General features: G+C 37.4%; 1 protein-coding gene across 1 annotated transcript; it reads left to right on the forward strand.

Moving 5' to 3' along the window:
- The first annotated feature begins 106 nt into the window (after window positions 1-106).
- pcsk1 (proprotein convertase subtilisin/kexin type 1) lies at window positions 107-16,330 on the forward strand. Its single transcript, XM_077530319.1, has 14 exons — window positions 107-516; window positions 1,984-2,088; window positions 2,172-2,294; window positions 6,112-6,258; window positions 6,667-6,743; window positions 8,571-8,659; window positions 9,037-9,209; window positions 9,385-9,597; window positions 9,704-9,804; window positions 9,891-10,124; window positions 12,268-12,425; window positions 12,506-12,639; window positions 13,047-13,208; window positions 14,136-16,330. The coding sequence occupies exons 1-14, from the start codon at window positions 328-330 to the stop codon at window positions 14,535-14,537; spliced, it is 2,307 nt and encodes a 768-aa protein (XP_077386445.1). The 5' UTR covers window positions 107-327; the 3' UTR covers window positions 14,538-16,330.
- Window positions 16,331-17,364: the final 1,034 nt, after the last annotated feature.

The following is a 17,364-nucleotide window of genomic DNA, read 5'->3' on the forward strand; positions in this document are numbered from 1 at the left end:
CTCATCCCTCTCCCCCTCCCACTTTCTTCCTCAAGCGACACGAACTCGCATACTTTACTGAAGGTGGACGCCGAATTGACGTCATAATAACGTGTGAACACCCTCCCCTCGTCGTGATCACACACGCGCACGAACACACTCAACCATCACTGAAGTGTTTCCTTGACGGAGGAAAAACGCGCAGCTTTACCTCCTCCATCCATCAGCGCCAGGGGAAGAGGAATTGTATATAACTAGTAATAATTAGATTTACCAGTGTTTTTTTTCCCCCTGGAACGTCCAACCTCTGTGTGATTTTTTTTCTTATCTGATTGAATTTCCTCTGAAATGGAATTGAGATGTCTTTCCACGGTGATGTGTTGTTTCCTCGCCGTCCTCTCCTCCGTGGTTCCACGCTCCGTGGGCTCGCCTTACGTGGACCGACAGTATCTGAACGAATGGGCCGTCGAGATCCCGGGTGGACTGGATGCCGCGGCGGAGATCGCCCGAGAGCTGGACTACCAACTGGTCCGACAGGTAGGCACCAGTCCATATAAGGACTTCCTGAAATCCTAAAATTTGTGGTTATTGTTCATACATTAAAGATGACCGTTTTAAAAATGACCCTCACCGAAACGGAAGATATTAGAGGTTTCAGTATCTCATAAGCTTTGGGTTATGTTGTACTAGCAGAGCAGTGTTATTCTGCTTTCTCTGATTACAGCATTAGAATGAAAAAAAAAAAAAAAGAGCCTTATGGTAGCCTTACATTCAGCTGCAGTTGCTAAATTAATTTAGGATTTAATCAGTGTTTGACTTACATTTTGCACTGTTCCCATAAATGCTGGTTGGTTTCCTCGTGTTCTTCATTATTTTCTTCTTTTATGCAATCACATTAGAACAGGCTATCAATGTGGTCAGTCAGTGCATCTTCTCTCAAACATCCGCAGCAGAGACAAAATGCCTTGCATCAGACCAGTCATATCTGTGAAATTAACAGATTTTCCATATACTGTTTATCTAATAGTATGATTGTGTCTGATGATTTGTACACTTTGTATTTATATTTACAACACGATTTGTAAGATTACATCCACTGGCCACAACATTAGCTACACATACTGTAAATGAGACCCAATTAAAAAAAAAAAAAAAAAAAAAAAGACAAAAAAAAAAAATCTGAGATCAACGATGAATATTATGACTTATTGATACCATCTCTACAGGGTTATAGAATTTACTTGAATTTGGTACAAGTGTTTATACAAAGGTAACAATGCCTAGTCATGTATTCATTGAACAATATGCTTAATGTGGTTGTAGTGTGCACTGGTGTTTACACTAATGTGATCCAATATAAGGCAATTCATTGCATTATACTAAGACCTACACTTGTAATGTTTTTTTTTCTCTTCTCATATACTGGCGCTAAAGAAAGATAACCATGGTATAAGAAACCGTTTTCAGGAATGATGTGAAATTATCTCTGTTAGTGCTGGACCCCAGAATGCAGTGATGGAGACTTGATAAAATGGGTGATAGTTTATTCACCAAAAACAACAACAACAACAACAACAACAACAACAACAACAAAGCGAGAGAAAAAAAACTCAGGCTGTAAGCGGTCAAGGCAAATGGGCGGCTGGATTACTGGAGAATTCTTCACATTATAAACAAAGCTGTTGGCTGTGGTGAAAAGTCCAGAAAAAAACAGGTTACTCACTCTGGCAACATCAGGAATACAGTAGAATTTCAAAACAATATTTTAGCTGTGTGGCTGATGTGTCTTACCACAAATCTGAAGCCATGTGCCAAGCTAAAACTAGAATTGACCCACTGAAATCGTAAGTAATAAGAAAGCAAATAAACTGTTGAATCTTTATACAACAGAGGAATGATGCAGTTCTAAACCAGTGTAAACAAATCAGTGATCAATAACATTATTAAATGATAAATGATTATCTCTTCAATAGAGCATCATTATTTTGTATGTCTTCTCTGCAGATTGGGGCCCTGAAAGACCATTTCTTGTTCAGGCATCGCAAGCATCCCCGCAGAATGAAGCGAAGCGCCACGCACGTCACCAGGCAGCTGTCGGAGGATGATCGGGTGAGTGGTGTCTTTGAATATTCAGCTGAACGCGTCTCCGCATGTTTATTCATAACATGACATAACCTTGTCTGTCTCGGCAGGTGGTGTGGGCAGAACAACAGTATGAGAAACGACGCAGCAAGCGAGCGTCCATTGGGCAGTGCAGGGACTGCCCAGCAGACAAGCTGTTTGATGATCCCATGTGGAACCAGCAGTGGTATCTGGTGAGTCTGCGAGAAAACCGGATGTTATGTTATGTTATGTTATGTTATGTTATGTTATGTTATGTTATGTTATGTTATGTTATGTTATGTTATGTTATGTTATGTTATGTTATGTTATGTTATGTTATGTTATGTTATGTTATGTAACACTTGACAGAGCAGTGCTTCCCAACCACTGTACTGTGACACATTAGTATGTTATTGGAGATCTTCAGGACTGTGCATTATTTATTGACTAGAAATAATGAATCTTTGTTCATCTGTCTATCCTAGCAACATATAATGACAGACAGAACACACCCAGATTTCACACAAGGTAAAATTTAAGAGTAAATTCAGACAAGATCATGTACTTTAGTACATATTCATTTTGTGACATTTTATCCAATCCAATCCACTTTGTTTCTATAGCACATTTTCTAAACAAACATTTCCACTGTGCATTGAGATCCGCACACTGTCATGCAAATAAAATCTAGTAAAACCAACTATAAAAAAAACAACATTCAATACAATAAGTAAAAAGTAAATGCATACATAAAATAAATAAATAAATACATAAATAAATAAATAAATGAATAAATAAAAAGAAGGGGAAAAAAAAAACTCAACGACCCCCGAGGACCACACAGTTCACTCTGAACTAAAAGCTTTTGTCCAATTTTCCGCAAAAAAATTCTAATTTATGATACCATAAAGTCCAGTGAATAACACAAAATGTGTTTTTTTCTCTCTCTATTTTTTTTTTTCCCATTAAAAGAGAAACCAACCAAAGATTTTTCTTTCAATATGTTCATATTAGCCCCGCTAGTCTAAGAACAGCTTGAGTTAAGCATCAAAATCCACATTTTATTTTTATTATTTTTTAATCTATTTCGGAGGCGGTCATTTTGCCACTTGCTGTTGATTGAAGATGACATCACAGTTGCTCTGGTAACAACCAATCATGGCTCACTTGTTTTCTGAAGCTGACTCGTGATTGGTCGTTACCTGAGTAACTGTGATGTCATTTTTAGACAGGAAGTGACAGCAAATGACAAAAAGGCCGCCATCTGAGATTGCTGAACTCATATTCCACAAACGCATCATTAATCAGAAAGCTGTGTTTAGACTAGTGGGGCCACGTATAACATATAAAAAAAAAATATATAAAAAAAAAATAAATAAATGTCTAGTTGCCTCCTGTAAGCCCCTAATAACCTACATTGATCCTTTTTTTTTTTTTTTTTTTTTTTTTTTTTAAATCGTGTTATTCATGTTTCTTACAGTAGACGCCATATGTTGGTAAAGGTTAGTAGACTGACATACAGTATCCGTATTTCCAATTTAAATGTTAATTTGTCTTTGCTTGAATACTGTTTTTGGTTGCTTTGTCACTTTATTCGCCTGTGATCTGTCTTGATATGTCAGTTCATGTCACATACGTGTTATTTGGTTGACTTCTTTTTGCTTGGTTCTCTGTTTTCCCCAGAGTTGTCTTAGAAGCCTATCATAGGCTGTATGTGCAGCTCTACACATGATGCCACCCGCTCTCTGTTCTGACTGGCACTAAAGACTAAAAATTAAATCAAACATGCAAAACAATAAAACAAGCATTCTGTCCAAAAGAGCCATTTGCTTAATTGGTTATGCTGTCCGAGTAGGGATGAGTGTGGTTGAGAGAATATAATCCAACGGGATGGAGCAGAGGAGAACACAATGCTATTATGCATTAAGTCCCAATTTACCCTCAATGGGATTTTTGGTCCATTCAGGCCACGTTACAGCACAGAAGAGTCGGTTTTCGCAGCCACATGCACACTTCTGTGTTATATTACTTACATGTTGACAATATCCTGACCGTGGCTTGACCCCTTTGAACGAGGCCTTCACTCATTTTAATCCATGATCAACACATAAACAGCGTAACAGATCGGACAGACTTGCTAATAAATGGAATCACATCATGGGAAACAAAACCACTGAGCGTATTAGCTACGGAACATTTATTGTAAATTTGTATTGCCTCACAGCACTTTTCTGAAAGATGGAACGAGAGTCCACTTAACAACCACTTCTCCATACCTGCCCTGACCAAACATGAGTCACACATTTATGGAGCTTGCGAAAACAACATTTTCAAATCATTTTTTCCAACAAGGGAGGATGACTACTTTCAAATGCCGCTTAATGCATCGGCCCCTCACTTAATGCACTGTGAATCATTCGTGAAAATACAAGTAAAGCAGTATAGTCATATGAGAGTATAAAAAAAACAACAACATTGATAATATGTGCATTTATGAGTGAAGGGAAGCGGTGGTGACTAAGTGGGCAGAGGATGGTGACGCTGGCAGATGTTTGCTTACATTTGAGAGGGCGGAGCTACATGTGTGACGGAGTCGGATGAGCAACCGAGGGGAGAGTCGAGTGAGATGTCATTATGCCTTGCCTGAAAATTTAATCAGGGTGTGACTCATTGCTTGCCTGCATGGTCGTGCGTCCATCTAAATGCTGTGTGTGGTTTTTGCTTTGTGACGTTAAATGTATACATTTTCATCAACAAGGAATTTGTTGTTTCAACAAAGCAAAGACTCATTAAAAAGGAAATATTTATAGAACTGATCAACTGTAGTCAATCCAAACAAAAACACATTGTCAGTGATACGAGGAGAGGGTTTAAAAGGATAATATATCACAAGTATGAGGCACATGTTAGGATGATGTTCTGCAGTGTCTCTGCATAATGTACAAAGAAAACAAAAAGACTGAGGCAAAAGTATGCGGCTTTCAGCCTCATTTTGTTTTGTCATCCCTATTTTTTTTTTTTTTAATAACAGGGTCTTAGGGGAGAATTAAAGAAAATCTAGGAGGAACAAGTATAAGACAAGTGAAAAGATATGCAAGTTGCAACACAATATATTAGATGCAAGGGGCGGAGTTAAATGGTGGCCAGGGGTGGCCTTGACCACCCCCATATCTCCTGCCAGATTTTGATATATGTTCTTAAACCCTTTGATATTTTGCCACTACTTATTTACAATGTAGACTATATGTTAAAAAAAAAAGTCATTGTTTATGATACCATCCACTGATATTGCTTTTTGAAATAAAATGTACACATATACAAATCTTGCCCAATACACTCATAATACAAGCAGAAACAGCCAAAGTAATGCCTAATAATTGTAATGAATGAGCTATTAATCACAGTATGAAAAATAACGCCTGCCTTTAGCGATATTTGATCACTTTGATTGCTGTTAACTAGCAAATCAGTGCATGAGATAAAAGTACATTATGAGATATAGTGTAAAAAAGAAAAGCAACAAAAAAAAATGGCATTTGCGAGTAAATTAAGATTAGAACAATGATTTTTCTTTTCTTTTTTTTCCCCCTTAGACTTGGTCCTGCTTATATTATGAGCATGTTGGGCAAGGTTTTGTATATATGCATTTTATTTCCCTAAACCATTCATTGCAAAAGCAATCACTTCTTTATTATAGAGGTAATAACAAAAATGTGGATTATGTGTGCGTTTGTATGGTCACTCCCTTAGTGAAATGTTCCCCAACGACAATGACTTGAACTTGAGTGTTAAATTAATCAGGCACTGGACAACAAGTGGGTGCAGGAGTGGACTTGAGTCATGAACAAAAGAAAACATAAATAATTCAACAATACAGTCTTGAAATGCTTTAAATGTCACTGGATGAAGCTGCCAAGCTTTAATCGCCTAACCTTTTTGCAACACATGATAACGTGTAAAGAGCCTATTCCGATGCACCTTGTGTTCCGGATAGGCAGTCATTGACTTTTCCCCTCATCTTCCATGCAGCAAGACACGCGCACATCGTCTTCCCTGCCCAAGCTGGACCTGCACGTCATCCCGGTGTGGCAGAAGGGGATCACGGGCAAAGGAGTGGTCATCACTGTTCTGGATGACGGACTGGAGTGGAACCACACAGACATCTACTCCAACTACGTAAGATACTGTTTCCATGGAGACCGCCCCGTCGTCTCAGTCTGCTGTTTCCACAGCAACGCTGCTGGTGACACCTTGTAAGGCAAAGACATGTTGCCTTGATTTAGCTCTAATTTTCTACATCTGCTTGAATGGTGGCCTTGTAAATACACTTTTGCGCTATTTGAGGAGAAATGTCAAATGATTTATTCTATATTTACTTCTTTTGAATTTTTTCTAATGTTGCTACAGGAATGAATAGAGACATGTTGCTATTTTTCAATAAGATGACGTTCACAGCACAACATACTACTATGCCTTTTGTAATCCCAAGAACAAAATTGCTTCATACGTGGCAGCTCTTGACATATGTACGTGTACACTTTTTCTGAAAATATGCCCGCTCATCATTTGTCATCCTTTTTAAAGGACGCAGCAGCCAGCTATGACTTCAACGACAATGATGCTGACCCGTTCCCCAGATATGACGCCACCAATGAAAACAAGTATGTTGACAAGGCATCACTTGCATCGATTTGTATCTGCCACTGTTTTTGTTCTTGGGAATTTTAGAATATGAGTATAGAGAAGAAATCACTGGCACATTTCTATAGGTACAATCTAATGTTCTTCATTTGCAGGACAAAATATAAACACTTGGGATGGGCGAGTACCAATACTACACAGTAAATTGTAAACTGTAGAGTAAATTTGACTCTACTTAGAGTGGGACCAAATTGACTCAGTTTTAAAGTAGGCTAAGATGTACGCTAAAAGAGAGTAAAATAAAAATAAAATTAAAACACATAAACTAAAAGTCACTCAAGGGTTGAGGAACAACCTCGCAACCTTTAGCAAGGGAGACTGCCACACTACCACCTGAGCTATACCCCTGCTACTGTTTGCTAATCTCCAAGAGACCAATTACATCATTTTTGGCCTCTTAGTGTTGGGAAGAGTTCATGGAATTAAGGAATCAGGGGGTAGATCGGCTGTCTCCCAAGTTGGAAGTTGTGAGTTCGTTCTTCCACCCTTGAGTCACTTTTATTTATTTTTATTTTTTTTCCAGTTCTTTATTGTAAATATTATTCTAAAACTGAGTCTATTTGGTCCCACTCTAAATCGAGCCAAATTTACTCTACAGAATTTACTGTGTAGGTAGTGCTATCGGGCTGATACCCGGCTTTATTTCAAGTTTTCTGTGCTCGCAATATCAGCTTTTTGTGGTCGTTTTACGATCAGGAACTAGAAATTAGAAATGAGAAAAATAGAAAATTGCCATTAATTTGATGCAATTCAAATGAAAAATTCTGTATTGGGACACAGTCTATAGGCATTTCTTTAAAATTATCTGTCATTGTTTTTTGGGGGGAAAATTTTATCTATCAAAAGTACTGGTGTTATTGGTACCTGATGTCGTACTGGTGAGTACTTGTCCTGGTATCAAACTGAAAGATTGGTATCAAATGGTATCAAACATCTGTAATATGCACCCACAATAATATATTTTAGATTTTAGAAATGTATATGTATTTTATTTTACTTAATAATATATTTTATATTTTATTTTTATATTTTTTTATATATCTTAAACCACTGCTAAAATTTACCTGACTGACAGCATCAATAAAAATTCTGCATAATAAGCACATAGAAATTTTTGACACTGCTCTTGGACGGGATATTTAGATTTTAATGTAAATGTAATCGTAATGTTATGAGTAGGGATGTTCGATACCACTTTTTTTCAGACCGATACCGATACCGATACTCAGACTCTGAGTACTCACCGATACCGATACCAACTGCCGATACCAGTAGTACATTTTGACAAATAAAAAAAATCACTAAAATATATTTTTAAATAAATATATTTCCTTTAATTTTGACAAAAAAAAACAGCACAGTCACTCTTCAATAGTCTTAACGCTCAAAATAAAACACAAAAATGCTCTTTTAGTTTAAGATTCACAATTTTGAAGTATTTCCAAACCGGTGAAGTTTTGGTGAAAAACTGTTGCAAGCTAGCGCCACTTACAGGCAAGGAGGACTCACTTAACGTCTTCCCCCTCTGCCATTGGTCGCTTGTACTCGTCTGCATCACGAGTACTCGAGTACTTGAAAAAAGGCTGTTATCGGCCCGATACCGATACCTGGTATCGGTACTCACCCATCCCTAGTTATGAGTATATGTTCACTGAGATTTTGCAATAATAATAATAATAATAATAATAATAATAATAATAATAATAATAATAATAATAATAATAATAATAATAATAATAATGACACCGAGTTTGATTGCACCACATAATGGGGATCTTGTCATTCAGGCATGGGACCAGGTGTGCCGGTGAGATCGCCATGCAAGCGGACAACAATAAATGTGGTGTCGGGGTGGCCTTCAATTCCAAAGTTGGAGGTAAGGGGCTTTTTTTTTTTTTGTCATGAAAATATCATTGAGAAATTTGTGAAAATGTATGTAAAATGTGCCGATTGAGGAATTTCACTATTGCCACATTTTCTCCCCTACTTTAATAAGTTTGTTTTTTTCCTTACTGTTGTTTTATTCCTTATTCCTTACTGGAATGACAATCAGAAAGGAGGCGTTGATTTAGACCACATTTTTATGCCACTTAGTGATGTAATATATCCTTTTCTAAATTACACAAATTCAATTCACCCACAGAAAGCGTATTCATACACCTGTCTAAGTGCTGCAACACCCGAATGGACATATTTTAGGATCTCACAATAAGCTTGTCATTAGATCTCATATTCTTGATTCTTTCCACTCAGGCATTCGCATGCTGGATGGGATTGTAACGGATGCCATTGAGGCCAGCTCTATTGGCTTCAATCCAGATCATGTGGACATTTACAGTGCTAGCTGGGGACCCAACGATGACGGCAAAACCGTCGAAGGTCCGGGTCGCCTGGCTCAAAAAGCCTTCGAGTACGGCATCCAGAAGGTAAATCTTTTACTGAGCTGAGGTTCCTTAAGGGGTCTATTATCCGCCCCTGCTGTGAATCATACAGAACACAATCAATGATGACAAATAAAACATTTTCGAAATAATCCAGATTAGACACAAAAACAAACGTCTCACTTCTTGCTTCACTGCTCCCCGTCGTGCCTTTCTTCAGGGCCGAGGCGGGAAGGGCTCAATCTTTGTTTGGGCATCAGGTAACGGTGGCCGCCAAGGGGATAACTGCGACTGTGATGGCTACACAGACAGCATCTACACCATCTCAATCAGCAGCGCCTCCCAGCAGGGCTTGTCTCCGTGGTACGCTGAAAAATGCTCCTCCACTCTGGCTACAGCGTACAGCAGTGGAGATTACACTGACCAAAGGATTGTGAGTAGTTTCGTCAGTTTTCAAAGCAGTTTGATACCGCTACAGTTATGAGGGGTTCTGTTAAAAAAAAAACAAAAAAACATTTTGTTTCAATTGTTTCCTACAGACCAGCGCAGATCTACACAATGAGTGCACACAAACTCACACGGGAACGTCAGCCTCCGCCCCGCTAGCTGCTGGAATATTTGCCCTGGCACTCGAGCAAAAGTATGCAAGATAAAAGATGATTGAAATTCATTTTAATAGATCTTCCTTATTAAAAACCTGCCACCTTATCCACATTTCCTCTCTAGTCCAGATCTGACTTGGAGAGACCTGCAGCATATTGTGGTCTGGACGTCAGAGTTCGATCCCTTGGCCAATAATCCGGGATGGAAGAGGAATGGGGCGGGACTGATGGTCAACAGTCGCTTCGGTTTTGGGCTGCTCAACGCTAAAGCTTTGGTTGACCTCGCTGACCCTGCGACATGGAAGCATGTGCCCGAAAAAAAGCAGTGCATCGTGAGAGATGACATGTTCCAGCCCAGGTAAGTCACAACTAGTAATATGCAGGATATCTGCGCCAACTGAGCTGCAATTTGAATTTATAACACTGAATTATTATTATTATTATTATTATTATTATTTACCATGAAATTTACATCTTTTTTTTTTTACCATCAAATAATATATTAACTCTAAAAAATAGAAATGTTCGATACTACTTTTTTTTTGTCAGACCAATACCAGTGTGAGTGCTGAACACATGACTAGTACTTTTATTTATACATAGCATCCCCCCCAAAAAAACAAAAAAACAAAAAACAAAACAATGACAGCTAATTTTAAAAGAAAGATCTACATAACCCAAAATAGCATATTTCTTTAAAATTGCATGAAAGTAATGGAAGTTTTCTGTTGTTCTAATTTTTTCTTTCTAGTTCCTGATCATAAAACACTCACATAGTTAACTAAAACTAATGAAAAAACTAATTTTAAACTAAAACTAAAATTCAACAAACAATTTTGTAAACAAAATAAAATAAAAACGAAAATGTTTTTTAAAAAATGACAACTGAAATTCAAAAGACAATTTTGTTAACAAAATAAAATAACGAAAATGTTTTTTTTTTTTATTGAAAACTTACTGAAACTGCATTTTATGTTCACAAAACTAACTAAAACTAAGGATTATTAGAGCAAAAATGTCCTTCGTTTTAATCTTTGGTAATTCATTACATGCATGAGCCTTTGGGGATGATTTTTAATGTGATTTTTAAGTACGGTAGCTGTATTTAGCTATTAGCCGCCGGAATGAGGTTTGAAAGTCACAGAAGTGATGTCATCTAGCAGCAGCCAATAGGAAATCACCTTCAGATGATGTCGCTCACATGCTGTTTTTTTTTAATATTGCGCACAAGTAATACACATTTTTTTTAAACTAAAACTAATACTGAAACTAACTAAAACTAAACTAAAACTAAGCATTTGTTAAATAACTAAAACTAAACTAAACTAAACTAAACTAAAGTGAAAATTCCAAAACTATAATAACCCTGATCAGCATATACATATTATGGTACTTGTATGCCATCTGAGTTTAAATTTGAGATGTTGAAATTTTGACAGATTTTTTTTTTGATGGTGACAAAAATCTTTGTTATTAATTGAAATTCAAATTCAGCTGGCACTGATATAGGACTACAGTATATTGGCACAGTAGCGTCAGTTGTCAGTTCATGGTTTATACATTTTTACCGTATATAGTGCTGCATTTCAAAGTTAACAACATCATGCAGCATAAGAATACGTTGCTCACTTTTTACTTACGGTTTTTCACATAGCCTACAAAAATTTTTTCATACAAACATTTACACATAGCTATTTTTAATGAAATATTTTATGAATTGCGTGACCTTTTGCACAGCTGACTTTTAACATGTTACATCAAAATCCAGAACAACAAAAGAATTGGGGGGTAAACAAAGATATCTTACCATCTGTTATTAAAGACGCATCTGTTGCTTACTGACAGTAGTCATGAGAGTAAAAATGAGACTTAATCCTGGGAGCATTGTTCGTGCCACGAACATGAATCGGAAAGATTTTTTTTCTTTTTCTTTTTCAAATGCCATGACATCTGGGATCATTTCAAATGTAGGTCATATTGCTAATTGCCAAAGATGATTTAATTACTGGCAGAGAATGCAAAGCTGCCAAGAACAGAGGAAGCATTTGGCCCTGTTTTGTCTTTTTAATGAAATATTCTTCTTGGAATTATATTTGGATTAGCGACTCAAATCAAGCAGCCTGTTGTCTTAACCTTTGTCCTTGAAACAAACTGACTTTTGCGTCATCAGCAAGAAGTAGATTTGACTGACTACATCTGACATCCCATGTTGCATTTCCATTTTGCCCAATTTGTTTTGGATTATGCGATTCAATAGCACTTTACCTTGCTGCATGTTTAATCCTGAGAATTTGGGTCTAACTTTCAGATGACTTTAGTATGCAATCTTTGGCTATCTTTACATCATTTCCCACCTCATTAGGTGTGTGCAGTAACTATTTTGTGTGCTGCCTGTGCTCTAAAATTAGAAACTAAACTACCCAGCAGCTATGACAGCATTCTGTAGCCATGGAGTTTTTGTTTTTGTCTAACGTTCCCTGCTATTTCAATGCATCCCACAGGGATCTGAAAGCAGCAGGGGAGACCACCATAGAGATTCCAACTAAAGCTTGTGCGGGGCAGGAGAACTCCATTGGCTCACTGGAGCATGTGCAGGTGGAGGCCAGCATTGAATACACCAGGAGAGGCGATCTACATATCACACTTACTTCGCCGGCTGGTGAGGGACACACACACTGAAATCCATGTGAGTGGAATAACAAGTTGTATTGATTTTTTTATTTTTTTTTTGTCTCCCAGGTACTAGCACGGTGCTGCTAGCTGAGCGCGAACGTGACACGTCCTCCAATGGTTTTAGAAACTGGGATTTCATGTCTGTCCACACATGGGGTGAAGACCCTTCTGGTACTTGGACCCTCAAGATAACTGACACTGTGAGTTATGCCTTTAAGTCATATCAAAACATCTTTTCTGACATCTAAAAAGAAAGTTCAACACGAAAGATTTTTTTTTCCAAGTCTGTAATGTGCTCACCTTTAAAGGTGCACAGATTGGGCCTTGATTTTCCACCCGCCACTCGCTTCTTCCTCATGTTTCATTTTTTTTTCCCCATCGAAGAAAGAAATCTAAGGGGCACCGAATAACGAACCACCAGGCTTCCCGTTTTGTCTCACTCTTTTCGTCATTGTTAATTTTCATGTTTCTGGAACGTGTGACTGGGAAGACTAAAATTCCTTCTTTGTTTCTACATACTGTATTCTGATTGAGCTCAGACCAGATGCTCAAGCTAATATGTCTCTTTTGAAAGTTAGAATGCAATAATCCTGTTTTGTCGTCACAGTCGGGCCGGATGGAGAACGAGGGTCGGATCTTGAGCTGGAAGTTGATTCTTCACGGAACATCGGAGAAGCCGGAGCACATGAAGAAGCCTCGGGTGTACATTGCCTACAATGCTGTACAAAACGACCGGCGTGGTGTGGAACATATGGATGACATGATGGAGGTAAGCACCGGCACATTTAAGGTTAGACAATGACAACCACATGACACTTGACGTAATTGTAATGCATCACAGAATTGAGTCACTAAAAACATGGTGTTAATGCATAAGAAATTACATATATAACATTTCATTGACTTTTAATACAGTCACCTAATTAATTCTTGTGAGAACAAGTCGCAAAGTTGAGTTGAAAATCACTGTGCTTAAAAAAAAAAAAAATAAAAAATAAAAAAAAAAAAAAAGCCAGTTAAATTGATCAATTCACAAAAATCTTTGTAACAGCAAAATTATCAAGATATTTTTAAAATCTGTTATGGAAAATGAGAAAATATAATTCAAGAGTTTAGTAATACGCTAATAATAATAAAAAATAAATTGATTACATTTACATTTTACATTACATTTTAAATATGGATGTCCGATATCACCAGCATGAGTACTTCAGTAGAACCACTGCTGATACCAAGCACCGATACCCGATATATAATTAAAAAATAAATGACAGAAAATTTTAAAGAAAGACCTTTTTCCCATTTGTTCATAAATTACATATTTTGTGTAGAACACACAAGAAACTTATTTTTAATAAATAAATAAATAAATACATAAATAAATAAATAAATAAATAAATAAATAAAATGGCCAGAAAAAAATCCCAATCAAAAGCGACACCTTGAAATAAGGCCGGGGCGGGTATTGGCCGATATGATACCTCGGCCACTCCTCAATTGCAACATCTTATTCAAATAAAATGAAAAGGTAATTGAAACTTTTAAAAAAAGAAGGAAAAAAGGTCAAGATGGTGTAAAGGAAATTGCATTAGGAGTGTGACGATATATCGATATGTATGCTTTTCTTATGGGCATTACCAAGATCTTTGGCAACATTTGACGTCATAATTGACATGTTATCTGTTTGGTGATTCAGGAACCCACTCAGGCCCATCCACCTCCGAAGACAAAAACACAAGCCTTCGCTCCTCCCGATGCAGAAAAGAAACCCCAAAAGCCAGCAAATCCCACTTACTCTCCCACACAGGCCTTGCTGCGTCTCCTGCAGACAGCCTTTAACAGGCAAAGCCCCGCCATCCATCAGCCCCAAACAGCCTGGGGGAGGCAGCAGCCTGGGAGGATGTCCTCCCTTCTGGCGACAAGAACCCCCCCGCAGAAGCTGTACCAAGCTCTGGACATGATCAACAAGTATGGTGGCCCAGGGCATAGTGTCTACAGTGACTATAGTGATGGCTTCTACAGCACTAAGCCATACAGGCATAGAGATGACCGCCTGCTGCAGGCCCTGTTTCAGATGATCGAAGATGACCAGAAATGAGAGAGAGAGAGAGAGAGAGAGAGAGAGAGAGAGAGAGAGAGAGAGAGAGAGAGAGAGAGTGTGTGTGTTGTATGTTGGTTGGGAAGCAGAGTAAAGTGGCAAAATATGAAAGGAGAAAAAAAAATGTACATTCGAGAAAGAGACCTCAAAGGTCTTTTATTCGGTTCTGTGTTGTCCTCAAAATGCTGCATATCGACTCTTGTACTTTCATTCATTATTTTTGTCACTGATTCAGTCATCCATCGTAATCCAAGAACCTTCCTATCTACAAATTACAGTACATAATCTCTCAATTGTAAGATCTCTGCAGTCATTTTCAAGCAAGTTTCTCCATTTATCACTGCTGTCTACCCATGAATGTCATGATTACGATATATATTTTCTAATTTTAATGTATTTTTTCATTGTTTATGATGATTGTAGCATGGTTTAGTAAACAATAATTCTGCTTATGTCCATAGTACTGTTTTGTGTTATACTGCGTAGGAGACTGTAAAAGTCATAGGCCCTCGCTTTGTCATTTAATGACCTTTTTTCATCGCACTCATTTTAAAGACAGGACAGACTGAAAAGCCACTTCCACGTAACTTTGAAGCAAGTTTTCAAGTGGACTAAGTAAGAACTCTATTTTGGTGAAGAAATGAAGGATGCAGGAATTTATTTTATCTCCAGCCTCACCCACCCCACAAAATCAGAATGTAACCAGTCTGTCACAAAAACAACAGAACTATCGAATGGCAGTTCACAGTACTGTGATTCTTGTGCATTTCACAATAAAATATTTACTTTAGTAGGCATATTAATATTAAAATAGTGAACATTATTTTAAACAGTTTCAGGTTATTAAAGTATATGCTGCCCAGCTCTCTTTAAAGTTAACCGGTGACTTATTCTCAGGACTTTTACAAACCTCTCTCAAACTCTACGTATTCTATAAATTATACATCCTACTACAGTAGAGGAAAGAACATATAGTGAAACAACGGAACAATTATCCTGGCCTCCCTTCTCCGTGCATGATAGGAAAAACTTAGACTAGCTATATGTTTCGACTAACTGAGGGGGAAACCGTCTTTTGCCTTTTTATTTATTTTGTAAAAGTACAATGCTGCATTAAATGAAATATTTTTCTAAGTATCCTCATATTTTATGAAAATAGTATACCAAACCCTTATACATGTTATTCTTTCCCTGGATGACTGCAACATCAGTGTGGACAGAATATGGAGACTGCAGAATGGTTTTCAGGCTTCTGTGTATTTCAGTGAACTGATACGTTGTTTGTTCTGAATCTGTATTAATTATAAGCACTTATTTAAAGTGTTGGTGTATGAATTCAGTGAAAGCACTACTCTGGTACTATCACGATAGACATCATCTGTGGGATAGATACTCTGCAAGACAACCTGCAAGCATTTGTCACCAATGCATTCATTTTGTATCATGATTACAGGACATCATAATGACCTTCATTTTATTTATTTTTGCACACGCGTTTGTCCTCAGTGAGCTTTTATGCAGAGTCCTTATATTTAAATCCAGTTTGTAACTGCCAGCCCCGCTTCTCTGCCAACCAGGTGAAAGGACAAGGATGATGTTTGGGGGAAATGCTGCACTGTAAATTATCTCTAGCGTAGCCTAAATTTTTGGTCTGTTATGTTCGTTTTTGGCTGATGCTTCCGTTCAGAATTGTTTGCACAAACTAATATTATGTTGCAATTTCTGTAATGGATGTACAAATATAAGAGATTTATCGTAAAATAAACTGCAAAGCGACTTCTTGAGTATGAGGATTTCTTGTAACATTTGATTTCTACAGCAAAAACAAATATTGATATAACATATATAGATGTTGTGTGGAAGTAGTGCACATAAATGGTACGTGGGTGCGTTATGTTCCAGATTTAAGATTCAATTGTTTCACTGGCATCTGAGTACCGAGCATTATCTCTCTCTTTCTCTCATCTAATCAACCATGTTTGATTATCCCCTTCCAAGGCTGCATTGGCACACACAAAAAAATCGGCCCTGGCATTAGGACTCAGGCTCGCCGTCGCAACCCAGCCCGACTCTCGCCTAACATGTAGTTCTGCAACTGATGTTTCTTGATGTTTATTGAAAAAGTGCTAAACAAAACAACAAAAACTAAAAACAAGAGCAAATGCAAAAACAAAATGAATAACTACTGCGATGGCAACCAAAACTAGCTAAACTAGCTATTCCGTGTTTTTGCTTGTTGTGTTTAGTTTTTTTTAATCTCTTTGTTTTTGTGATCTCAATTGCTGTTGATTTTATTTGTGTGTTGTTTAGTTTAGTTTTTCATTTTCCATCCATCCATTTTCTTGACCGCTTATTCCTTACAAAGGGTCGCAGGGGGTGCTAGCGCCTATCTCAGCTGGCTCTGGGCACTAGGCGGGGGACACCCTGGACTGGTTGCCAGCCAATCGCAGTAGTTATTCATTTTGTTCTTGCATTTGCTGTTGTTTTTAGTTTTTGTTGTTTTGTTTAGCACTTTTTTCTGTTTTTCTGGTTTCATCATATTCTGTCAGTGTTTCTAAGCGTTTAAATTTTTTTGGTTTAGCTCGTTGTTTGTTTGTTTGTTTGTTTGTTTGTTTGTTTGTTTGTTTGTTTGTTTGTTTGTTAGTTAGTTAGTTAGTTAGTTAGTTAGTTAGTTAGTTAGTTAGTTAGTTAGTTAGTTTGTTTGTTTGTTTGTTTGTTTGTTTGTTAGTTAGTTTGTTTGTTTCTTTCTTTCTTGTGTTATTTGTGTTTCTGGTGTGTTTTGCACTTCAATGAAACAGAAGTGTTGTTAACCACGGTGCTACACACT

Source organism: Festucalex cinctus, chromosome 8 (assembly GCF_051991245.1).
Source record: "Festucalex cinctus isolate MCC-2025b chromosome 8, RoL_Fcin_1.0, whole genome shotgun sequence".
Taxonomy (NCBI): domain Eukaryota; kingdom Metazoa; phylum Chordata; class Actinopteri; order Syngnathiformes; family Syngnathidae; genus Festucalex; species Festucalex cinctus.